Genomic DNA, 25,296 nt, shown 5'->3' with positions numbered 1-25,296 from the left:
GTAAATGGATGTGACTGGTTGATCGTCTCCCCACACCCTAGCTTCCAGGAAGGCTGGGAAGGGACTTCTGGTATTTTTACTTCCTATAGAGCCACAAGGGCTCTGTATCCAAACAGGATTCAAAAAGTGGAGGAGTTCTCCCGATACAGGAGGACGGTTGAGATGTATGGTGACCAAAGTGTGGCAGCGGCGGCTGCTCCCACCCCTCCCTTTAGCCATCCAGCATCACTGCGTTCTCGTCCTGCCCTTACGCATCTCCATAGCCCCAGGAAGCCACCGTGATGCAGCTGCTGCTTTTACGTCTACTCAGGCACTTGCCCTTCATGCAAAGGGGAGATAAGCCGAAGCCTCTGGAATTACCATGACCGTCATCAAACCCACGACTTTCTAGGTGATGCCTCCTTTTCCTCTGGTTCCATCACTGATATTCTGTGATCTACAGATGGAATTGTAAAATTTACAATTGAGGGATGAAGAGAGAGAAAAGAGGAGGAATATTCTAATTCTACCAGTGTTTTTGGATGTCTCACGTGCCCCAGGCACTGATGGACACTGCACTGAACAGATAATCATGTTGGATCTGCAAGGTGCTAAGTGAGTCTTTCCATCTGTCTCCAGGAATGTTGGAATCACAACTGGAAGAGTCTTAGGGACCAAGGAGATCATGATGAGGGTCCGAGGGGTGTAACTCCACAGCTTCAAGTGTTCGCCTGGCTTTCAGCAAGGGATTCTCTATCACAGTCACAGAACATGCCTGGCTTTTGGTCTATGTCTTGAACCAAAAAACAAGAATCTGAGTTCATCATTCACTCAGTAAGTTCAACAAAAACAGCCGTGCCGTGTCACGTCTGGGTGCTTTCATCTGCTCTGTGGCTTGGCAGCCCCTAAACTAAAGCCTTCCCAGGCCCTCTCTCTAAAGTGTCAGAGCATGGCGTCCAGGCTGCCAGCCTCACGGTGCTTTCCGCACAGCTACTCAGCTCTGCTGTGCCACTCAAAGCAGAAACAGGCGATATGTAAATGAGCAGGCATCGCCGTGCTTCAGTCAAACTTTATGAAAGCCAGTGTTTGGCTGGTCCTGATGACCAGCTTGCTGGTAGATGGCCTGAGCTGAGTTCACACTGTCTGTGGCCCCCACCCCACCAGTAATGCATTCCAGAACCCCCATTTCCTGACAGTTTGTCACCTGCATCAATGCCTGATGACAACATCCAGGTCCATGCATTTGATGCCAACCATAGAAACAAGCTCAATTTGATTTTTGCAAATTTATTTTTTAAATATTTTGGAATTCCATTTTTTATTGAGATGTAGAAGTCACAAGAGACTCTTGTTCCAACCATAACCATCGGAACAATCTGGTTAATACACAGATTCATCGTTTCTAAGATCCATCAGAGAGCTGAAGACTCAAATGTAAATGAATTACATTTCTTCCTAGGAGAAAAGAGACCTGTATGTGGTTTTTCCCATGGCAGAGGAGCCAGGAGAAAGAATTTACCATAAAAAATGATAAAGCAAAAAGTTTCTGAACTTTTTAAAAAACATAAATGGCAGGATGTTGTTTGCAAGGTAGATGAGAATCCCAGGGGAGTCCTAAAAGTGGATCCATTTTCTTTGAGGCACTCTGAACCTTTAGTGTGCAAAAGGCAGGGGCTCCTGACGGCTGGGAGGTGAGCAGGAAAGCCGCTGGCTCCCCCTCGAGGGTGGCCTGGATCACCCAGCAGAGCCCTGGCTACCCTCCAGGGCAGCCCAAATCACCGTGGGAACTCCACTCACACTTCAACAATGGAGGTGGGATGAGGGCATAGCACATCCCTCTGCAGCACCCTTGCCCTTCACCATGTGTAATGTATTTGCCTTCCAAAGGCTGGGAGTGTGGCAGTGGAATAGAGGAAGCTGGGGGTGAGACTGAAGAGAGAATCACCCAGTTACCTAAAGTGGGTGGAAGGTCTCCTACTGTTTGGAAAGCAGATCTCTCGCCGTGAAGCATAGAAGACATCCAGTGTCAGTGTTCAGGCCCAGCATCCGGATCCTGCCCAAAGGCTTGTAAATTCTTTTCTGGGGGTAAATGTTATTTAATCTTTACTGTTCTTTTAAATACAGTCTTCGTTGTTCATAAAACATTGTGTTATATAATCAAAATTTAAAAGACCTGCAAAGAAGCAAGATAAATGGACTCGTGTTCATGAGAGGAGATGGCCCTAGAAAGAGTCAGTAGAAGAGACATGCTGCAATTATCAGAGACTTTGAAATAGCTGTGATAGGTGAGGCCAGGAATTCGTTGAAAAGGTCTACAACATCTGTGAAGAGGTGGGGGGGTATTGCAGAAAGATAAAAACTATGAAAAAAACAAAATGGAAATGCTGGAAATGAAAACTAGTATTAGAAATAAAATTCCCATGGTTTAATAGGAGACTAGATACAGCAGAGGAAAGACTCATTGAATGAACTTGAAGTCTGACCAATAGAAATGACCTAAGCATAAAACAAGGAGAAAAGGCATGAAAATACAGTGGAACAGAGTGTCTGAGGCCCGTGGGTCTAACATACCTGTAGTGATCGGAGCCCCAGAAGGAGCGGTGAGAGAAAATGGGGCAAGAGAACAATTTGAAGACCTATGGCCAGGAGTGAAGGGAAGAATCAACACAAAGATTCAAGAAGCTCAGTCAACTCCAGGCAGAGTAAATGAGAAGAATCACACCCAGACACTTTGTTGTCCAAACACCGAAAGTCAGTGGCAGAGTCAATCTTAAAGTCCCTGCAGAAATAAAACTAAGTAGGGGGAAGTAATAAAAACAACACTGAGTTCTCATCAGAAGTGCTGGAAGCCAGAATACAGTGGAGTCGTGCATGCAGGCTGCTGAAAGAACTGTTTCTGCTGCAGGAGATCCTTCAGAATGGAAGAGAAAAGCAGATACTTAGCCAACCTAGAGAATCCTTCAGCAAATACACGTCACAAGAAATAGTAAGAATGTCTCAAGGATGAAAATGAATGATAGCAAAACGAAGCCCAAGTTTTTAAGAAGAAATGAAGAATACTGAAAAGAGTAAATACAAGAAAACGTTTTAGAATCTATCAATATGTAGACATGTAAATATTTTTAGTTTGTTTTAAAAGTATTAACTGTTTAAAAATATGAACAGCTGAGGTGTTCGTAGCAAGTGTAGGAATAACAGATGAGACAACAGGAAGTTGGGCCCCGGAAATGCACCGCTGCAAGAATCATTTTCATAGCGCATAACACTATGTGAAGATAGAATGCAATAAATCATGCAAAAAATACACAGAGGGTAAAGTGAAATACCACAAATATTCTATTCATGAGAAAAGGAGGCAGGAAGGGAGGAACAAAGAACAAAAGGGACAAGTAAAGAACCAACAGCAATCACACCAATAAGGACGTGAAAAGTAAATGAACTGTGGATGACATGACTGCTGAGGTCGGAATGTCTGTGTCCCCCTCCAAAACTTCTGTGTTGAACTATAATCCCTAATGCAGTAGTATAAGACATGAGGCCTTTAGAAGGTGATTAGATCATGAGGATGGAGCCCTCACGAATGGGACTTTCGCCCTTATAAAAGAGGCCTAAAGGAACATGTTCATCTGCTCTGCAGGTGCCTCAATCTGGGACTTGCTAGACTCCAGAGCTGTGAGCAGCGGTTACCTAGTCTAAGGTATTTCACAGCAGGCGGAGCAGACGAGCACAGAGGGACTCATATCGCCAGACCCAGCCTCGTCCTGATGCCTTCCCATGCGCAGGAGAGGCAGGCACTGGCCACAGACCATGTGAAGGACGGCGTCCAGCTGCTGGGTGATCCGGTGCAGCACAGGGAGGGCCAACCTCCCTCTCAGGCTTCTTTAAGGAAATCCTGGCTGGTGCCGAGTTTAGAAAGATGAGTTAGCGGTGACGAGACTGGGGAGGGAAGAGCACTCTGGAAGCTGAGCTGAAGCCCCTGCAACTTCAGAGGGGTCAGGAAAGATGGAAAGAGGCCAGGGTGGCTAGAAAGGGAGGACGACAGAGGGCTGCACCAAGCACTGGTCCTTTTCCCAAGATCAGTGGGAAATTGTTACAGGGTTTAAGGCAGGGACCTGTCATATTTAGCTACTGGTTTTGAAAAGATCACTGGGAGTACATCATTAAGGCTTCTCTAAGCCGGTAACATTTCCACAGCCCCCAGATTTTAATGCAAATAGAAAAATTCTTCTGGAAATAGTACAAAGAAGTGGTCAAATTTTGTGCCATTTTCCTTCCCATTTGAAGAGTGTCATTTGCCTGGAGACATACAACCCAAACCTTTTCTCGTCTTCTCAGACTTACCTAGTGTACTACATAAGCCCAGTATCAGGTCTTTGGAGTTTGTTTGTTCTTTCACACATTTCTACTTACTATAGCCCTATGTGCAAGTACCAGGTTGTGCTAATATTATGGTGTGTGAATTGCTGAATAGTAAAATCACCAGTCAGCTTAAATGCTAAAATTAGTGCTGTTTTGTGTTTTCTGTGCTGATATTTGGGGTGTGAGTCTGTATATCTTCACCTGAGATTTAAATATAACTCATTTGTTCAATAAGCACTTAATACCTAATTGATATAATACTTTTATGTCAGTAAGAAAGTTATTTTTTGGTATATACATTTGTCCCTCAATGGGGGACAGGTTTCCAGACTCCCTATGGATACCTAAGTCTGCAGATGCTCAGGTCCCTGCTGGAAAATGGCGCAGCATTTGCATAGAACCCATGCACATCCTCCGTGTACTTTAAATCATCTCTAATGACTTGTGATGCCGAATACGATGTAAATGCTGTGTAAATAGTTGTATCATTCAGAGAATTATGACAAAAAGTCTGTGCCTGTTCAGTACAGATGCAGTTTTTTCAAATATTTGGGATTCAAGGTTGGTTAAATCTGAAGATGCGAAACTCACAGATATGGAAGGCTGACTGCTTAACATTTTTATTATATAACTGGATTTTAATGTGAATCCTTTTTTCTCGTTAATATAACTTGGAATTTCAAAAACGCTTTATCTTTGTTTCTGAATGAGCTTTAGTTGGAATGGGTAATGCTGTTTGTCTGTGGGTCCTTTATTGCAAGTATTTGATCCTTAAATACTGAGGGGCACACTTTTGCATTAGGGATCTCCGTATTTAAGGGAACACTGGCTAGCATTCTTTGGCAATATGAAGATTTTGTTAAATACTCCCTCAATATGTATCTTGAAATTTCAGACTTTTTACCTCAGGGGTTTTATAATTTGGAAGCAGCTATATCTTACCTCTTTATCTCCTTCACGTATTCTTCTCTATTAATGCTTAGGCCTACTTGGCTTCAGGCGCTGTGTTGCCTCCTCCACGTGATACAAGATAGGAAATGAGGTACTGAGCCGTGTACATTTTTTCCTGAGATACCACCTTGAGCCATTATAACAATTTCTGAACTAGGATAATTTAGAGAGAATGTTGACTTATTTTTATTTTTGTTCCAGTTAATATTTAGGTTTCAAGGAATCATGAAGGAAAGAAATTATTTAAATCATTGCATTCAGCTCAAATATATTCAGTAAAGGTCCACTATGTGTTTGGAGCATACACACCTTTATTGGCGAGTTACTTTATTTATTCATGCCCTGCCTCTCTTTTTTAAACATAAGGGTGCTGAGAGAGAAGAGTAGCCATAATTACCCTAGAGAAGTAACAGAGAAGAGTGGAATCGTGATTTTCTTTTAAATCTTGAACCGTTGCTTATTTTCATAGACTTGGCTCTGTTGTGAGTGGTGGCAGTTTTTCCGTCGGGCTTTGTGACCAGACTTGAACCTGAAGAAATACACTTAACTCCCTTTCCACTGCTGCGGCTGCTGTCTCTAGTGTCTGCCTATTGCCGTCATGGGGTTGTGGGTGGGTGCCGGGCCGTACACACAAAGCACAGGTGTGCATCAGTCCAGGCGCCTGTGAAAAATCTTCTACTCTTTGTACTTTTTGGGAATATTTGGGAAAGACAGCTAAGTGACATAGGGAAACATACCTTGCATCCAAGGAGCTTGCCCAAGTTGATTTCTGGAATTGTCCAGCAGCTGGGGTAGATTATTTAATGCGGGTAGCAGGCAGGGACCACAGCCATGGATGACGAGGAGGAGAAGAAAACAGAAGTTGGTGTCTCTGTTTGGGGAACAGCAACAGAGCACATTTGCTGGGGTGGAAACTCCTGAGGCTGCTGAGCAGACCGTGTGAGAGCCCAGCGCTGGATTCTTTCAGGCTTCAGAAGCACGTTGGCCTCTCCCTTTGCCTCATTGTGTAGGTGGATAGAGCTAGTGCCCTACTTGCAGGTGTAAAAGCTCACAGGCTCTCCTTTGTTCCTGGAATCAGAACCTTGGAACTACCTCAACAGATTTAGCGAATGAAACTTGCACTCCTGCGTCCCTCAGAAAGAAAGAGCGCCGTGAGTGACACGGTGCAGTGCCACCATTTACCTTCTGTGTCCCTGCGCCGTGGTTAGTCACCTGCTACACCCTCTTCTGTTGCTCCGTGGATATGTTGACATCTTTAAAACATTTCTTTTAGCCTTGTACAGTGGTTAATTTTAATGATTTCCATATTTGATGTTGTTTTTGATCTTCTTTTCATTTTGTTTCCTGCTTTTCGCATTCTCCTCCCCACCCCTCCCTCTTCTCCATCCCATTTTTCACTGTCGGGTCGTATGTGTCTGTGTGTGTTGTGTGTGTTGGTTTCTGTTGTCTGGTGTTCTCTCCTCTCTTCTCGTCCTCACCCTTCTGCTGCTGTAGCCTCACAGGCTGTGGACCCTGGCCGAGCAGGTAGGGGACTTTCCTGTCCGTCACACCCGTGCCTCCCTGCCCAGCCCCGCTGCCTTGCCCGCATCCAGCCGTGGGACAGACTAACAGTTGAGTGCAGAGATTGGCCGGGGGTCTGCAGGCCCTGTGATCATGGGTGCTGCCGGCCGGGCAATGTCACGTTCAGGCCTCACGCGTAGCCGACGCTGTCTTCCCGGGGTGCGCGGTCAGTGGTTCATTTGCCAGTTTGGTTCATCTCTGTTGTACTTAATTCTCCACCTGTTTTCCATTTACTTATTTTTAATTGACCCTCCATGGCTGTATTTTGCATTACTCACTGTGGGCCGGTTCTCTGCTCAGCGCTGGTCTGTGGGGCGGCTTTGCTGAGCAGCCGGGGGTAGAGCTGTCACTGGGAGCGTCCGCCGGGAGGCTGACTCGCATGTGCTGTTCTTTTTCCCTGTCTCAGTGGTGAGATACCAGGGCCCAGGGTTATTGAGTACTATGGTATGTTTTCATGACATTGTCTTTTTTTTTCTTATATATAAGCAATATAAGACAATTTTGTGCCTTTAGTACAAAAATTGGAATTCTCTCCTGAAGAATTTTAATGTAATTCTTCAAATGAATTCTGAAGGGCTCCCTTATTTTTTGGCAAATTTATTGTAGGTTTAGTCTTTTTCCAACCAAGGTATTGTACTGCCTTCCCCAAAAATGAATGTACAATTTTGGTTTGTAATGCAGCCTTCATGATACTGCTCTTCTGTGTACAGAGGTCACTGGTCAGAAGTCAGCATGGTGTAATTTTTCAAGCAATTTATGGTGCCAAGAAAAGATTTCTGGACCCCTGTGTAAAATCAACAGCCCAGTGGAATGGCTCAGACCACAAAGTCCTGCCCAGCTCTCCAGGATAAAATGCCCCTTCTCTGACCTGTGTCTTGGCCGGAAATGCCCTCCTCAGGCCAGAGAGCCAGAGCCCCAGCAGAGCCCAGAGGAGCAAGATGCTCCCCTCACCTCTTCCTCCCTGGCCTGTCCATCCATATCACACATCTGCTTCACCGTCCTGGGCCCTCAAAATACACCTTTTGTTGTTAAAGGTGGATGCATGTGGTAAAAATTTCTCCGCACAGATGCTTCATATCCTTCCAACCTGCTTTTGCAGCGCCGTCTTGGCAGTTTTCAGCCTTCCTTTTTTTGGCACAGTGCGTGGCTTTGTCTCCTTTCTTACCTATTTTTATATATTGGCGGTCAAGCTGTGTGAATCCAGTATTATCCTAATAAGATATTCCTTCTGGAATTTAGGTTATCAAACTGAAAGTTAGCAGGTGCCTTGAGAAGTTGCTGGTCTAAGTGTTTTTAGTTTTATTTTTCACTTTAAGATTTTACAAAAGAAATGTTTCCTAGCTAGTAGAAGCACAGACCCCAATCTCCCTCCACGTAAACTTGAGTTAACCACTCTGTTGTTGCTTGCAGGGAACCTCAGGACCTGACCCAACCACTGTCTACGTGGACATGAGAGCCCTGAGACACGACAGGTACTGTACACTTCTGGGTTTTTTCTTTTTTTCCTTTTTTTGTTTTGTTCTGCGGCCTTGCATGCAGGTCTCCATCTAGAAGAAGAGGTGCACACGATGTTTATCTGCCCAGAGTGTAACTGTCTCATGAGTGAAGTGGTGGAGTTAGGCATTGGCTTGAAGTTTGCAATTGAAAACTCTGGCCGGGCACGGTGGCTCACGCCTGTAATCCCAGGTATTTGGGAGGCTGAGGTAGGCGGATCACCTGAGGTCAGGAGTTCAAGACCAGCCTGGGCAACATGGTGAAGCCCCGTCTCCACTAAAAATTACCCAGGTTTGGTGGCGGGCACTTGTCATCCCAGCTACTTGGGAGGCTGAGTCAGGAGAATTGCTTGAAACTGGGAGGCAGAGGTTACAGTGAGCTGAGATTGCACCTCTGCATTCCAGCCTGGGTGACAGAGTGAGATCCCGTCTCAAAAAAAAAAGAAACTCTGTTGCAGGACAGCAGTGGCAGGTGTGATAGCAGGAGTATGGCCAGAGCTGCTTTATCTGACCGTCTCACTGGAAGGCAGGCACTCGGTTCTTTTCCTTCCTATTTTATGCACCATTTTGCCCCCGTCGTAGAATGTCAGCATCCTGCCCACATTTCTTTACATGAATGGAAATGTTTTGTCAAGATGCTTGAAATAGGGGTTGGGGTCAGGTTACCTTCTCTATGTGGCCTCCTAAGCGCCCCCTGAGAAGAAAAGTGGAGTTCTTGGTGAGAGTGTGAGGACTCCAGAAGGCAGGCATGGGGTTGAGCAGGATGAGAAGCACTTTAGAGGAATCTGTGCCCGCCAAGGAGGACCCACTAAGATGCCAGAGAGGAAGGAAAGAAGGCGTCATTTTTACTGCAGACTTCCCCCATTGAAACAGATCATCTTCCACTTGGTGACTGTAGAGGTGCCCATTCATTGTTGCTTAGGTGAAGTGCGTGGGACATGGTGCCTTCCCTTATCGCCATCAGCAGCCGCTCCGTGACCTGTTGCTGTGTGTGCCTGTGCCCCCAGGGATGTCTGACATGCCTGGAGGCATTTTCAATCAGCACAAGTTGGGCAGTGGCTCAGCTGGCATCTGGTGGGGGGAGACCAGGGGTGTCCCGACAGCCTGCATGGGACGGCCAGTGGCTGAGAGCTCACATGCCAGGGCCAGGAGCCACGCCCGCCCTGACGGTTCACACTCGTAGATGCATGCCTGGCCCTGTGGCTCTTCCATCAGGCCCTCTGGTCGACAGAACCACTGGCTGCACAGTTATAAAATCACAGAAGAGTGGTGGCCACGTAGGAGCCCTCAGGAGGCCCTGCAGGCTGAGGGCCAGAGGCAACGCCTGCCCCCAAGGCCACCAGCTGCCAGGGACAAAGTTCAGTCTGGAACACTTAGAAAAATCAGAAATGTAGTTTTAGATTAGATAACTTGTTTCTGGGCATACAGTTTTCTAAATAATCACTTCTGGGCATTAAAACAAATCCACCTGACTCCCCATAAGAATTCTTTGGAAAATAACTCATAATTATATAACTTCCTGAAGGAGTGAGCAGTAGCTCATCAATAACACATGTATGCAGTTCTGTCTGTGGCCTGGCCCTCAAAGCGTAACCTTTTCCCTGACTAGGCTGCTAGCTGCTTTGGAAAGCATCTGAAATGGAAGTGAGAGTACATAGGAACAGGAGCTGGCAGTGCAGTTCACTTTCCCACACACCACTGCATGCCTCTGGTCGGCACCCATGCCGCTGACCGTCGCTGCTAGCTGGCCTAGGCTCTCACCCTTGAGCAGTGCCGAGGGGAGCTCCTCGGATGCCAGACATCTTCATGAGACTCAGACCTGGCATTTTACATAAAAAGAAGGAAAGCAAAGTCTGGCTGTAAAGTGACTTCCTTTCACCGGGCCCTGCCCAGGCACCACTGAGCCCTCCCTGCTGCCCTCCAGATGGACCGTGTGCCGGGCCCCGCCCAGGCACCCCCAAAGCCTCCCTGCTGCCCTCCAGATGGACCGTGTGCCGGGCCCCGCCCAGGCACACCTGAACCCTCCCTGCTGCCCTCCAGATGGACCGTGTGCTGGGCCCCGCCCAGGCACCCCTGAACCCTCCCTGCTGCCCTCCAGATGGACCGTGTGCCGCTCTTCCTCCTGTGCTCTCGGGTGGGACACCACGCTGCCCTTCCCTCCCGGTTTCTGGGTCTGCTCTCACTCTTCTCATTCCTTTCTGTTTTTTTCTCCGTGATGTTCTCTCTTTGACCTTTCTGACCAGGTCTGTCTGTGGTCCCCTCTGTCTGGCTGGGCCCCTTCTCCCTTACCCCCACTGCAGAGAATCTCAGCGGCGTCCCAGTCTTGCTCTCCGATGCCCTCACCACCCACTCACAGTCCGCAGCCCCCAGCCCACCTCCAAGGAGTGTGGCCCCAGGGGCCTTTTCTCCAGTCCTCCAAGCCAGCCCCAAAGCCCTCTCCTTCCTTAAACCTCCCTTAAATATTCCTAGGTAAAAATGTCATCCAGCTTTAATCTCCAGCATCACTTTCAACCTTTACCAGCATGTAATATGCCTGGTGCTGCAGCCACTGGCAGGGGGCTCTGGGTCACACGGGTCAGAAGTCAGCTCCTCTGGGACGAGGTATTACACTCTGTAACCTCAGTTTCCCTCTTGCCTTAGTCTGTTTCCATTTCTGTAAAGGAACACCTGAGGCTGGTGATTTATAAAGAAAAGAAGTGTATTTGGCACACAGTTTTGCAGGCTGTACAGGAAGTGTGGTGCCTGCATCTGCCTCTGGTCAGGCTTCAGGGAGCTTCACTCATGGTGGAGGGAAAGAGGGGCCACAAGTGCAGAGATCACGTGGTGGGAGGAGGGGACAGACTGTTTTTAGCCACCGGCTCTCCCGGGAGCTGGTAGAGCAAGAACCTGCTCACCCCCAGGGAAGGCCTGCATTTATCATGACGGATCTGCCTGCATGACTCCGACTTCTCCATTAGGCCCCACCTCCAACCCTGGGAATCACATTTCAGCAGGAGCTCTGGGGGTGCTCAGAACAGGTGCAGTAAAACCAGTCTTCCCAGGCACCTGTGAGGACAAAGTAAAGGAATGCTGTGAAGAGCCAGACTGGGGCAGATGCTGTCACTATGAGCTCCCGCAGCTGGATGGTGACAGAGGACTCACCTCTTCTGATCCACCGGCCCAGGGCTGCTGACCACAGAGGGTGAGAAAGTCGACAGTCCAAGGCCAGCAGTCGGGAGGCAGTGAAATGAGAGCCACTAAAAGCAGTGATCTTATTTCTTTCTTGTTACTCTTCCTATAAAAATGGGATGGTGGTTTTCTCACTTGATCTGCATTAGGCTCTGTCACAGGATTAATTACTGTTCCTGTTGCTTTAATGGCACACTCACTTGCGAGCTCCAAGGCACCTGCCCAATTATCGCCTAATTACTCTGGAGAAGGTTAGCTTATTGGTATGCACATGCAATTTCCTTGAGAGAGAATATGAATGTGCACACGCACAAGAAAGACGGCCTACAGAGGAAGACCACCATTGTGAAAGTCAGTTGTCGAACAGGGGTATTAGCCATTTCTGCTTGGTTTTCTGCCCCTGTTTCTGATGCCCTTTTTATTCTTGGAGCCATGGTGGGTGGGACCTGCCTGCATCTGTGACAGGTCACCGTGGAGAGCATTTCTGCATCATAGAGTGAGGAGACACACACTCCCTGCTTCTGGAACAGATTACAGTCCCACATGTGCAGGAAGGAAATGATGAAATTGTGTTGAGACTATTTGCAAGTGACTGTTCATTTTTAAAATATTTGTTACAGTGTAATTCATTTAAAATGAAATCATAAGTCTCTCAATGACTTCCAATTTGGTCTTTCCATGAATACTTGAGTTTTTCAGACTTTAGATAGGAAAAAAATATAATATATATATATATATATATACATATATATATATATATATATACATATATATACATATATATATATATATACATATATATACATATATATATATATATATATACATATATATATATATATTTGTCTGCATTTGAAGATGCGGTTTTAAGGCTGGGAATGGGCTCGCACCGGTAATCCCAGTGCTTTGGGAGGCCAAGGCAGGAGAATCACTGGAGCCCAAGAGTTTTGAGGGCAGCCTGGGCAACATAGCGAGACTCCATCTCTATAACATTTTTTAAAAATGAACTAGGTGTGGTGGCATGTGCCTATAGTCCTAGCTACTTAAAAAGCTGAGGTGGGAGGACTGCTTGATCCTGAGAGTTAGAGGCTACAGTAAGCCATGATCACACCGCTGCACTCCAGCCTGGGCAATGGAGCAAGACCTTGTCTCAAAAGAAAAAGAAACAGTTTTAGCAATTTTTTACATCTTAAGAACATTACATTGGTGTAAAGTCCTAGAATGAAAACTTTCTTAGCTTCCTCCAGGCTTGTAACCTGAAGTCATAACTAAAGGGTATTACCAGAAAAGCATAGATACTAAATTAATTCCTACTCATCGGTTAGCCCAAGTATCAAGATCCTGAGAGCAGGGGCCACAGAATAAAAGTACATCAGTAAACTTGAGACTTAGCAGCAGAATGGAGGGAGTGAAGATAGAGACAAAGACAAACAGCTTAACAGGAGCCTTTCACCCGATCAGGTCCTTGTGTGTGTGTCTCAGTGCATGTGTGAGTGTGCTGTGCATACATGCGTGTGTGTTTTGCAAGTGTGTGAATAGTGTCTGCACATGTGAATGAGTTTGTACATGTGCGAGCTTGCCTGTGTCATGTGTTGCATGGGTGAGTGTGATGTGGGTACAAGTATAAGTGCATATATGCATGAGAGTATGAGTTTGTGCAAGTGTGTTGTGTATATATGCTGTTGTGTGTTACAAGTGTACGTGTGTGCAATACTGCATGTGTTTCAACTGCACATGCATGTGCATGAGTGTAGTGTGTGCTGCAAGTATAGACACGTGCATATATGTGCCATGAGTGTGTTGCAAGTATGTTGCAGTTGTGTGACTGTTTCAAATGTGTACACATTTATGGCTTTGCACGTGTCGTGTGTGTGCATACAAATATGCAGCAGATATTTGTGCACACGAGTACATGCAAGTATGAGTGTGCATGTGTGTGTTGCATGGGTGGGTGCCTGTATGTGGTACAAGTATATAAGGGTTTGCAAGAATGCAAGTGCACTCCCATGTGCATGCAAGTGTGAGTTTGCATGTGTGAGTGTAGTGTACTGTTTTGTGTGTGTGTAAGTATGTTACATGTGTACGTGTGTGCATGCAGATGAGTGTGCTAGTGTGTGGGCTATGTGAGTATTGTGTGTGTGTTGCATGTGCACATGCACACTGAGTCTTAGTATTGCCTTGTATTTTGTATGTGGAGTTGTTACAAGTATACACATGTGCATATATGTGGAAGTGTGTGTGTGTGTGCATTCGTGTGCATACATGTGTACATGAGAAGGATTTGCTGGGAGGGGGCCAGAGTTCTCCAGCTGGTCTTTAGTCCCTTCATCATGGCCTGTGGTCTTAGCAGACTGAGAGCTGGGCTGTCTGTGGAGCTCGTGTCCCTTTGCTGAATTAGTCATGTGCTGCATAGTGCTGTTTCTGTCAATGACAGACCACAGTGGTCCCCAAGACAGTGTCCCCTAAATGACAGTGGTTCCGTAAGACTGTAATGAAGCTGAAAAATTCCTGTGAAATGGAGTTTATTGATGTTGTGGCCATCATAATGCAATGCATTATGTGTTTGTGGCAATGCTAGTATAAACCTGTGCTGCCAGTTGTATAAATGTATAGCATGTAGGATCATACACAGTACATGCATAATACTGGACTGTGATAATAGACACCTGTGAAGCCGGTTTATGTACTTACCTTTAATGTCGTTATCTTAGAGCATATTCTCTATACTTAACAATAAAAAAGTTAACTGTAAGACAGCCTCAGCAGGTCCTTCAGGAGGAATCCAGCAGAAAGCATGGTTCCCACAGAAGATGACAGCTCTGTGCATGTCATTGCCCTAAAGACCCTCCAGTTGGACAAGATGTGGAGGTGGAAGCCAGTGATTTCAGTGATCCTGACCCCGTGGAGGCCCAGATTAATGTGTGTCTGTGTATTAGTTTATAACAAAAAAAAAAGTTTAAAAAGTAAAAAACTTTCGGCCAGGCGCGGCGGCTCATGCCTATAATCCCAGCACTTTGGGAGGCTGAGGCGGGCAGATCACCTGAGGTCGGGAGTTCGAGACCAGCCTGACCAACATGGAGGAACCCCGTCTCTACTAAAAATACAAAATCAGCCGGGCGTGGTGGCACGTGCCTGTAATCCCAGCTACTAGGGAGGCTGAGGCAGGAGAATCGCTTGAACCTGGGAAGCAGAGGTTGCGGTGAGCCAAGATCGCGCCACTGCACTCCAGTCTGGTCAACAAGAGCAAAATTCTGTCTCAAAAAAAGAAAAAGAAAAAGTAAAAAACTTTTAATAGAAAACTTGATATAAGGATAAATTATTTTTGTACAGCTGTACAATATGTTTTAATCTGTTTTTATAAGTGAGTCAAAAAGCTTTAAGGAATTTACAACATAGAAAGTTACAGTAAATGTAGGTTAATTTATTTAACAAGGGAATTTTCTTATAGATTTAGTGTAGCTTACGAGTAGTGTTTATGAATCTACAGCCACGTGCGGTGATGACTTAGCTCACGAGTGCAGTGTTGATGAATCTACAGCCTCATGCAGTGATGTCTTAGCTCGCGAGTAGTTTTTACAAAGTCTACAGCCGCATGTGGATGATGTCTTAGCTTACGAGTACAGTGTTTAAGAATCTACCGCCACGTGTGGTGACGTCTTGGCTCATGAGTACAGTGTTTATGAAGTCTACAGCCGCGTGCGGTGATGTCTTAGCTTACAAGTACGGTGTTTACAAATCTACAGTCGCGTGCAGTGTTGTCTTAGCTCACAAGTACGGTGTTTACGAACCTACAGACACATGCGATGTTGTCTGACCTCACGAGTATGGTGTTTACGAATCTACAGCCGTGTGAGGTGATGTCTTAGCTTACAAGTACAGTGTTTACAGAGTCTACAGCCACGTGCAGTGATGTTGTAGCCCTTTGTGTGAACTTACCACTCACTCACCCAGAGCAGCTTCCAGTCCTACAAGCTCTGTTTATGGGTAAGTTCCCTATATGGGTGCACCATTTTTTATCTTTTCACAGCATGTTTTACTGTGCCTTTTCTATGTTTAGATACACAAATATTGTTGTATTACAATTGTATATAGTCACATGTTGTCCAGGTGTGCAGCCCGGGAGCACTTGGCCGTACCATACAGCATAGGAGCGTAGGAGGCTACCCCATCCCAGTGTGTGTAGGTCCACTCTGTGGTGTTTGCGTGATGACACAATGGACTGACAGCTCATTTCTCAGGATGTTGCCTTGTCGTTAAGTACATGACTGTACTTTTTACCTCCAGCTTCTCAGTGTTTCATATGATCCTCAGGTGACTGTCCCAGCAGTGTACCCAGGAGCCTCACCCTCACTCCCCCGTCCCTTGGGTACCAGAGCTGAGCCTCAGGGTGGTTTGTCTGGCTGCAATGAATTTAACAGGTGCTTGGATTAAGCTCAGGACCCATTGTCTGGCCTCAGATCTATCACTTTCTGGCCATGTGATCCTGCACACGTTGCCTTCTTGTATTTTACTTTCTCTGCCTGTGAAATGGCAAAAGCAGTGCCACTCCTAGAGTCATTAGGAGGATTCTTGGTATGCGTCAGGTGCTTGGGACAATGCTGGCCAGCTGTAAGTCTCAGTACAATTATCTGATACAGTTATACCTTTACATGGATATACAATTATGTGTATGTAGTCATGCAAATGCCTTTTTTCTTATTAGTTTATAGTTTTTCCTTTATTTCTGCTCTGGCTGTCTTCAGGCATGAACCCAACTTGAGATGATCATCGGGTAAGGGACAGTAGGGCTTTCACAATTCCTTAAATAGAACTTGCAGTCTACTTGAAAACTTGCAGTCTACTTGAAAACCAGTGGGAAAACCGAATGAAAAATAATTCACTTTCACACCATGTCACTTGTGGTATTTGGACACAATCTCCTGCGAGGCTTTGCCGTCCTCCTCATGTCTGGTTTGCACTGCTCCCACTTCTCTTGCCTCCCCACTCTCCAAAAATCCCCTGGCCGGGTGTGTGTGGAAGGAGAGCAGTCATGGAGCACTGTGGCCACCCTGCAAGCGGGCAAGGACGCGGTTACCAGAGGCGGGCTCCCGGGTCCTGCCCCTCCAAGGTGTGTTTTCAGGAGATGGAAGAGGCAGGCTTGTTGCCATATTTTTGTCTCTTCTTTTTTAGAATTACCATCCATATCCCAGAGAGACTGTGTCCATGTTTAAACTCATTAATATTTTTAGTCTTTACATCCCATTCTCTAATTTCTTCTTTCACTTTGCCGTGTCAATGTAACGTTAAACCTTTTAGGGCCTCAGTTTATCTCCTAAATGAGACAAGCAGCGAATGAGCAGTTCCCACCCACTGTGACCCGCTGCAGCTGCCTTTTCCCCTGACCCGCTCCACCTTCCCCAGACCCCAACCATCTACCGTCTGCTTAAGGCCCTTGGGCTGACCAGCATCCCCTCCCTCTGACATCACCAGCGTTTCCTTGTCTCTGAAGTCGTTTCTCTGCATGTAAACATGACATGATAAATGCTGTCTAAAAACAAAAACCCTCCTTTGACCCTTTTCACCCGCGGCCACCCCACGGCCCTCTCTCCTGACAGCTGAACACCTCAGAGGGTCTGGGTTCATCTCCTGCTGGCTCATGAGAGACAAAGCCCCATGTCTGCACGGTTCCCTGGTGGCACCCGGCAAGGCCACCTACGACCCCACCCTAATGTTCCACGCTCAGTGCCGGTGGATGCTGCTGAGCCTACTCTCCTGCTGGAAACTTGCTCTTCTCTTTGGCTTTAGGGATTACACACTGATAGTTCTTTTGTTGAAATAAACAGAAAAGCTTATTTTTCTGTTTAATAAAAGATGTCTTTTATGATTTAATAAAAAGATACTTTTCAAGTCCTTTCTGTGGAGAAGGAGTTGCCCGGCTGCTTAGGGCAAGTTCCGGTTTCTCCACACGCTCAGGGCCGCGCCTGGGTTCCGGCTTCTCCACACGCTCAGGGCCGCGCCTGGGTTCCGGCTTCTCCACACGCTCAGGGCCGCGCCTGGGTTCCGGCTTCTCCACACGCTCAGGGCCGCGCCTGGGTTCCGGCTTCTCCACAAGCTCAGGGCCGCGCCTGGGTTCCGGCTTCTCCACACGCTCGAGACTGTGCCTGGATTCCGATTTCTCCACACAAGCAGGGCTGCTCCTGGTTCTGGTTTCTCCACGCACTTAATATTGTCCTAATTAAATCTCTACTCTCCATCCCTCTTTTCTCGGCCCCTGGTACCCACCATTCTACTTTGTCTATGAATTTGACTACTCTAGGTAGGTACCTCATGTAAGTTGAGTCCTGTGGTATTTGTCTTTTCGTGACTGGCTGATGTTACCTAGCATAATGTCCTCAAGGTTGATCGATGTTGTAGCATTGTGTCAAAATCTTCCTTTTTAAGATTGAATAATATTTCCTTGTACGTATATGCCACACTTGGCTCATCCATTGTCTGCCGATGTTCACTTGGGTTGCTTCCACCTTTGGGCTGCTGTGAACATGGGTTTATAGATACTGTTCAAGACCTGGTTTCAGTTCTTCTGGGTATATACTCAGAAGTGGAATTGCTGAACCATACATTAGTTCTACTTATATTTCTGGAGGAACTGCCATACTGTTTTCCACAGCCGCTGCATTGTTTTACCTTCCCGCCAGCAGTGCACGTGGGTCTGGTTTCTCTGTGTGCTCACCAACAGTAGGTGTTTTCTATTTTTTTGAGAGTAGCCATCCTAATGGGTGTGAGGTGGTATCTCGTTGTGGCTTTGGTGTGCGTTTTCCTAGTGATGGTCTTGTCGAACATCTTCTCTTGCTCACTGGCTATTTGTATACCTTCTTTAGAGAAATGTCTATTCAAGTTTTTCCACACTTTTTAGCTGGAGTGGTTTCTTTGTTTGGTTTGGGTTTAGGTTTTTTTTGGCTACTGAATTGTAAGAGTCCCTTACATATTCTGGATATTAGCCCCTTAACAGATATGTGATTTGCAAATCTTGCTTTCATTTCCTGGGTTGCGTTTTCACTCCGCTGATTCTGTTCATTGTGTCCTTTGATGAACAGAAGCTTTTAATTTTGATGTCCAGTTTATCCTCTTTGTTTTCTGCATATACTTTTGGTGTGGTAGCCAAGAAATAAATGACATATCCAACACATGACTGTTCCTTTAACAGTCTACAGTTTTATCTCTTACGTTTATGTCATTGATCTACTTTGAATTAAATAATTTTAAATATTTTTTAAAGGCAGGGACACTATTCTTCAAAAATGTCAACGTCATGAAGATAAAAAAGACTTTGGAAATCTTCCCAATTAAGGCAAGCCAAAGAAATGACAACAAAATATTAAGCCTGATGCTAGGGTGAGCCCTGCACTCAAGGCGGAGCTGTAGGGACATTACTGGAGTAATGGGAAGAATTGGAAGAGAGGCTATAGATTAAATATTGGATCAATATTAAAATTACTGAAACTGATAACTGTTCTGTAAGATAGTATCCCTATTCTCAGGAAATCCACACTTACCTTGATGTATTTAACTTATCCTCAAATGGTTCAGAAAAAACTGTGTGTGCACATTGTGTAAGATGGGGTGGGCAGTGCAAAGTATAAAGCAGATGGAACATAATATTAACAAGCAGTGAACCTGGGTGTTAGAAGTGTTCTTTATACTGTTTTCATTCTTGCAAGCTTACTATAATTTTGAAATTAGTTTGAAAAAATTGTTACACGTGCTCATAAACATATCAAATCTATAATTATTTTTCAAGTCTTTCTAGTCTTACTCAAAAAGGGAAAGTTGATCCACATTAGTCACACTTCATGGTGGAAAGTGACGGAAACCAAGTTGGACCATTTCAGCAAGCGAAGATTGAAGTAGGAGAGAGGTGCCTGAGGAACTGGAGGGTTGGGTGGAGGTGCAGCCCAGTGACAGGGAGGGTCTGGAAGCAAAGCCCAGAAGACCCTCAGGAGTCCCCTTGTCACCTTGCTTCTCTGCCCTGTGCACACTTCTGTGCAGACGGATCAGCTATCTGTGCTCATTCCACCTGGGAGAATGCTGCAGCCCCACGGTCATTAGACCTCCTCTGTCAGACGGCTGCCCATCACAAGCTAATGGGCCTGAGGCATGGGCTTGGTCACCCAGAGGCAGGAGGCTGTGCCCTCCATGAGGCCAGCAGTGTCGCATCTCAAAAGCCAAGAAGAGAGCACACACCCTCTCCTCTCCGGCATGGGCTGAGCAGAGCGATGCCTCCAGAGAGGGCATGTGGAAGGGACGGGGAAAACCTGCAAACGTGACCCAGCTAAGTGCGAGGTCCCATCAGTGATGAGCAGGGGGGCTTTGATATGACGCCATGGGAAGGGCGCTCATCTCTGAGGCCTTTTTCCAAAACGCCTGTGATCCGTGTCTACCCATGAACAATGTTAGACAAGTCCCAACCAAAGGGCAGCCTACAAAACACCTCACCAGTCCCCTCAAAACCGTCAAGGTCAGCAAAACAGGGACATTTCTGAGAGACTGTCACAGCCCATAGGAACTCAGGGAGACGTGACGGCCAATTGTCATGTGGAATCCTGGGTAGGATCCTGGGACAGGAAGGGGATATTAGGGGGAAATGAGGAAGGCCGAGTAAAGGATAGATTTAAATCGTCTCACTGTTGGCTTACTAATTCTAACTAATGTTGGATATGTACACATTCTGAGACTGGGGCGTATTGTAGGGCAATGTGGGAGCTCTACCATCCTGCTCAATTTTTCTTAAATCTGAAACTCCTAAAAAGTGTATTTTTAACTTTTTTAAAAATTAACACATAATTGTACAACTCATAGGGTATATAGTGATGTTTCAATACATATAACATGTAGTTAGCAGATCGGGATATTAGATCGGGAGCGTGCATCATTTCTTTGGAAATATTTGGTATCTTCCTCCTAGCTATTTGAATGATAAATTACTGTTAGTTATAGTCATCCTGCGGTGGTACAGAACACTGGAACGTATTCTTCCCAGCCAGCTGTGATTTTGTTTCCTTTAACAAATCTCTCCCCATCCCTCCCTTCCCAGCCTCCAGTATGCACTGTTCTACTTTGTATTTCTATGAAATCATCTTTCTTTAGATTCCACATATGAGTGAGAACGTGTAGTATTTAACTTTCTATTCCTGGCTTATTTCACTTTATTTAGTGTCCTGCGCTTCCGTCCATCTTGCTGCAGATGACAGGATTTCATTCTCTGTTATGGCTGAATCCTATTCAATGTTACATACCACACCTTCCATATCCATTCATCTGCTGTTGGACTCCTGGGTGGATTCATATCTTGGGTATTGTGAATCAGGCTGCAGTAAACAGAGGAGTGCAAATGTCTCTCCAGTACACTGATGATTTCATTTCCTTTGGATAGGCGCCCAGTAGTGGGATTGTTGGATCGTATGGTAGTTCTGTTCATAGTTTGGTGTGTGTGTGTGTGTGTGTGTGTGTGTGTGTGTGTGTGTGTGTGTGTGGTGGGGTGGGGGGGGGTTGGTTTGGTTTTGTTTTGTTTTTGAGACAGTCTCACTCTGTCACCCAGGCTGGAGTGCAGTGGCATGATCTCGGCTCACTGCAACCTCCGCCTCCCCGGTTCAAGTGATTCTCCTGCCTCAGCCTCCTGAGTAGCTGGGACTACAGGCCACTACGCCCAGTTAATTTTTTTTTTATTATTATACTTTAAGTTCTAGGGTACATGTGCACAACGTGCAGGTTTGTTACATATGTATACATGTACCACGTTGGTATGCTGCACCCATTAACTCGTCATTTACATTAGGTATATCTCCTAATACTATCCCTCCCCCCTCCCCCCACCCCACGACAGGCCCCAGTGTGTGATGTTCCCCTTCCTGTGTCCAAGTGTTCTCATTGTTCAATTCCCACCTATGAGTGAGAACATGTTGTGTTTGGTTTTCTGTCCTTGTGATAGTTTGCTGAGAATGATGGTTTCTACCTTCCTCCATGTTCCTACGAAGAACATGAACTCATCCTTTTTTATGGCTGCATAGTGTTCCATGGTGTATATGTGCCACATTTTCTTAATCCAGTCTATCATTGATGGGCATTTGGGTTGGTTCCAAGTCTTTGCTATTGTGAATAGTGCCGCAATGAACATACGTGTGGATGTGTCTTTATAGCAGCATGATTTATAATCCTTTGGGTATATACCCAGTAATGGGATGGCTGTGTCAAATGGTATTTCTAGTTCTAGATCCTTGAGGAATTGCCACAATGTCTTTCACAATGGTTGAACTAGTTTACAGTCCCACCAACAGTGTAAAAGTGTCCCTATTTCTCCATACCCTCTCCAGCACCTGTTGTTTCCTGACTTTTTAATGATCACCATTCTAACTGGTGTGAGACGGTATCTCATTGTGGTTTTGATTTGCATTTCTCTGATTACACCTTATACAAAAATTAATTCAAGATGGATTAAAGACTTAATGTTAGACCTAAAACCATAAAAACCCTAGAAGGAAACCTAGGCAATATCATTCAGGACATAGGCATGGGCAAGGACTTCATGTCTAAAACACCAAAAGCAATGGCAACAAAAGCCAGAATTGGCAAATGGGATCTAATTAAACTAAAGAGCTTCTGCACAGCAAAAGAAACTACCATCAGAGCGAACAGGCAACCTACAGAATGGGAGAAAATTTTTGCAATCAACCCATTTGACAAAGGGCTAATATCCAGAATCTACAAAGAACTTAAACAAATTTACAAGAAAGAATCAAACAACCCCATCAAAAAGTGGGCGAAGGATATGAACAGACACTTCTCAAAAGAAGACATTTATGCAGCCAACAGACACATGAAAAAATGCTTATCATCACGTCTAGCTAATTTTTGTATTTTTTTTAGTAGAGATGGGGTTTCACCATATAGGCCAGGCTGGTCTCGAGCTCCTGACCTTGTGATCAGCCCACCTCAGCCTCCCAAGGGTATGTGTGTTTTAAGGAGCCTTCGTACTGCTCTCCATAGTGGCTGTATTAGTTTACATTTCTACCAACAGTGTATAAGAGTTCCCTTCTCTCTGTATCCTCACCAGCATTTGATATTTTTTGTCTTTTTGATAATAGCCTTCTTTTTTTTTCTTTTTTTTGAGATGGAGTCTCGTTCTTTCGCCCAGGCGGGACTGCAGTGGCGCTATCTCGGCTCACTGCAAGCTCCGCCTCCCGGGTTCATGCCATTCTCCTGCCTCAGCCTCCTGAGTAGCTGGGATTACAGGCGCCCGCCACCGCTCCCGGCTAATTTTTGGTATTTTTAATAGAGACGGGGTTTCACTGTGTTAGCTAAGATGGTCTCGATCTCCTGACCTCATGATCCACCCACCTCAGCCTCCCAAAATGTTGGGATTACAGGCGTGAGCCACCGCGCCCAGCCAATAATAGCCATCTTAACTGGAATGAGATGATATCTCATTGTAGTTTTGACTTTTACCTCCCTAGTTAACAATAAGTATAAGCAGCTGAGCCGTCCTTGCTGCTGCTCTGCCTGTGGAGTAGCCATTCTTTTATTTCTTTACTTTCCTAATAAACTTGCTTTCACTTAAGAAAAAAAAAAAGACTTCCACTTCTCTGATGATTTGTGATGTTGAGCATTTTTCATGTATTTTCTGGACATTTATGTCTTTTGAGAAATGTCTGTTTGGATCATTTGCCCATTTTTTAATCAGTTTTCTTTTTGTTTTTTGGGTTTTTCTTTGCTGTTGAGTTGTTTGAGTTCCTTATATCCTGAATATTAATCCCCTGTCTGGTGAGTAGTTTGCAAATGTATTCTTATATTCTGTAGGTTGTTTTTTCACTTTGTTTCCTTTGCTGTGCAGAAGCTTTTAAGTTATTTATAATCCTATTTGCTTATTTTTGCTTTCGTGGCCTGTGCTTTTGAGGTCTTATTCAGTAAGTATTTTTTTAAAAACGAAGGAGTTCCCAAAAATAAAAAATTTTTTTTAATTCGATGCAAATGAATGTCATGGAAACTTTATGAATGGACATAAATTGATAAACAATTTATCCCACTCTTTGCCACAGAAACGTTAATGCATTTTTTTTCTTCTCTGTTTTTTTTTTTTTTTTTCTTTTTTTAGATGGGGTATCACTCTGTCACCCAGGCTGGAGTGCAGTGGCATGATCCCAGCTCACTGACCTCTGCCTCACAAACTCAGTTGATACTCCCATGTAGTTGGGACTGCGGGTGCACACCACCACACCTTGCTCATTTTTGCATTTTTTGTAGAGATGGGGTCTCGCCACATTGCCTAGGCTGGTCTCAAACTCCTGGGCTCAAGTGATCCTCCTGCCTCAGCCTCTCCAAGTGCTAAGGTTACATGCGTGAGCCACTGCACCCAGCATATTGATGCACCCAGAGTATTGATGCATGTGATTAGGGTCTTAGGTTGCAGGGGTCTGTGCTCGGGATTAGCGTTCAGAAATCGAGCACTTCTGAAACTTGGAACCCATCTGGCCTTGGAAGAAGATGGAAGAGGGCAGTTTGGGCTGCAAGGTCGGCTCAGTCCACAACTGCAAATGGTGTCTTTTATGGGAAGAAAACACAGAGCTCTCTTCCACCCGAGGGAGAGAAAAGGGAAAAGGATGGACAGAAGAGTTTGGATTGGAGAGGGTTAAGTTTACAATTTTATAAATGAAAAAAGTACACAAAGTATGCTTTGGTACTTCATTTGTGCAATGCGGTTAGGTTAGATGAAAACATTCCTCTTTTCTCTCATTGCTCATTTTTTGGGTGATTGGTATCTGTTTCTGGACTTCCCTGATCCAGATCTTCTTGCCCTTAGCCTTTTGTGGTGGCCACCGTGGGCCGTCTCATGCAGTCGTCTGTAGCTTTTGTTAGGGCTTGAGTCCTGGGAGGACCTCCTGTAGAAATAATAGTGCATTTGTTTTTGGTTTTGTTTGTGGTTTTGGATGTGTGAACATGATGCCTGTTATTTTTAAGCACTGTTGTTCCTTGTGATTTTAATGCTCTTATGTGCTTCACTGATTGCAAAGTAAGTGGCAAGATACTAAAATCCCAACTTTGACAGTAACACTTGCCTCATCCTCTGTGTACCTTAGCTGCCAGGAAGCTGCAGGCTAGACTCAGTCACAGCATCTCTGTTAATTAACCTGAAGTTTTTGAGTATTTAATTTCCCCTCTATCTTTGGGGATTTTTAAAAGCTTATTGTTCAGATGGTCTTATTATATTGGGTATTTTAAATGCTTCAAGTTAATTTTGGAAGAAGGTGTAGTTTAAAATATTAAGTAAAAGTTTTGGTTGTTTTTTCAGCGGCACATTCATAAATGCCATCCTCACACGGTGAGCGTGGCTGTGCTGCAGCTCAGCTTTCCATGACCGGGTTTCCCTGCGTCCTGTTTGCTCCCCTTGAAATGCCACAGAGTTGGCACTGAGGACAGCACCAGCTCCGTCTGCATCTGGTCTGTCACGCTGGTTTTTGAGATTGAAGGTGCTGAGGATGCTGGACCCTTCAGGTCATGAGTGACCATCAGGCCAGTGCTGAGTAGTGGTGTGGGCAGGCAGGGTGGGCTCCCAGTGGGTGCTCTGCTGACATCTGCATCAGATGTCCCACCCCAGGGCATTGGTCAGGGGCTCCAGCTGCACTGGTCCGAAGCAGTTGTCTTTCTGGCGGGGGCAGTGCTGCCGTATGCCGGCGCACTTCTGTTGGGGTAGAGAATGCTATTTGTTTCTTGGTTGTTTTGACGTCTCCAGAGCTGGGGTGCTGATGGATTCTCTGCC

At 45.4% G+C, this 25,296-nt stretch overlaps 1 protein-coding gene across 9 annotated transcripts in view; it reads left to right on the top strand.

Annotated features, from left to right (window-relative positions):
* The window catches only part of DIP2C (disco interacting protein 2 homolog C), a 436,795-nt gene that overhangs the window by 391,474 nt on the left and 20,025 nt on the right, over positions 1–25,296 (top strand). For 5 of the 9 annotated variants that reach the window (XR_010146752.1, XM_016962527.4, XM_024346148.3 and 2 more), the window contains one exon: positions 8,260–8,321. Coding sequence is in view for 8 of the 9 variants with exons in the window: in XM_016962527.4 (XP_016818016.1) it covers positions 8,260–8,321 (62 nt within the window). In the remaining variant the exon portion in view is untranslated. Of the gene's footprint in view, positions 1–6,783; positions 6,814–8,259; positions 8,322–25,296 lie in introns of all 9 variants that reach the window. The other 4 variants (XM_016962526.4, XM_024346149.3, XM_024346153.3 and 1 more) reach the window with 1 other exon arrangement.

Source organism: Pan troglodytes, chromosome 8 (assembly GCF_028858775.2).
Source record: "Pan troglodytes isolate AG18354 chromosome 8, NHGRI_mPanTro3-v2.0_pri, whole genome shotgun sequence".
Lineage (NCBI taxonomy): Eukaryota > Metazoa > Chordata > Mammalia > Primates > Hominidae > Pan > Pan troglodytes.
The sequence above is the reverse complement of the archived record's forward strand: the minus strand, read 5'-3'. Positions and strand labels throughout refer to the sequence as shown.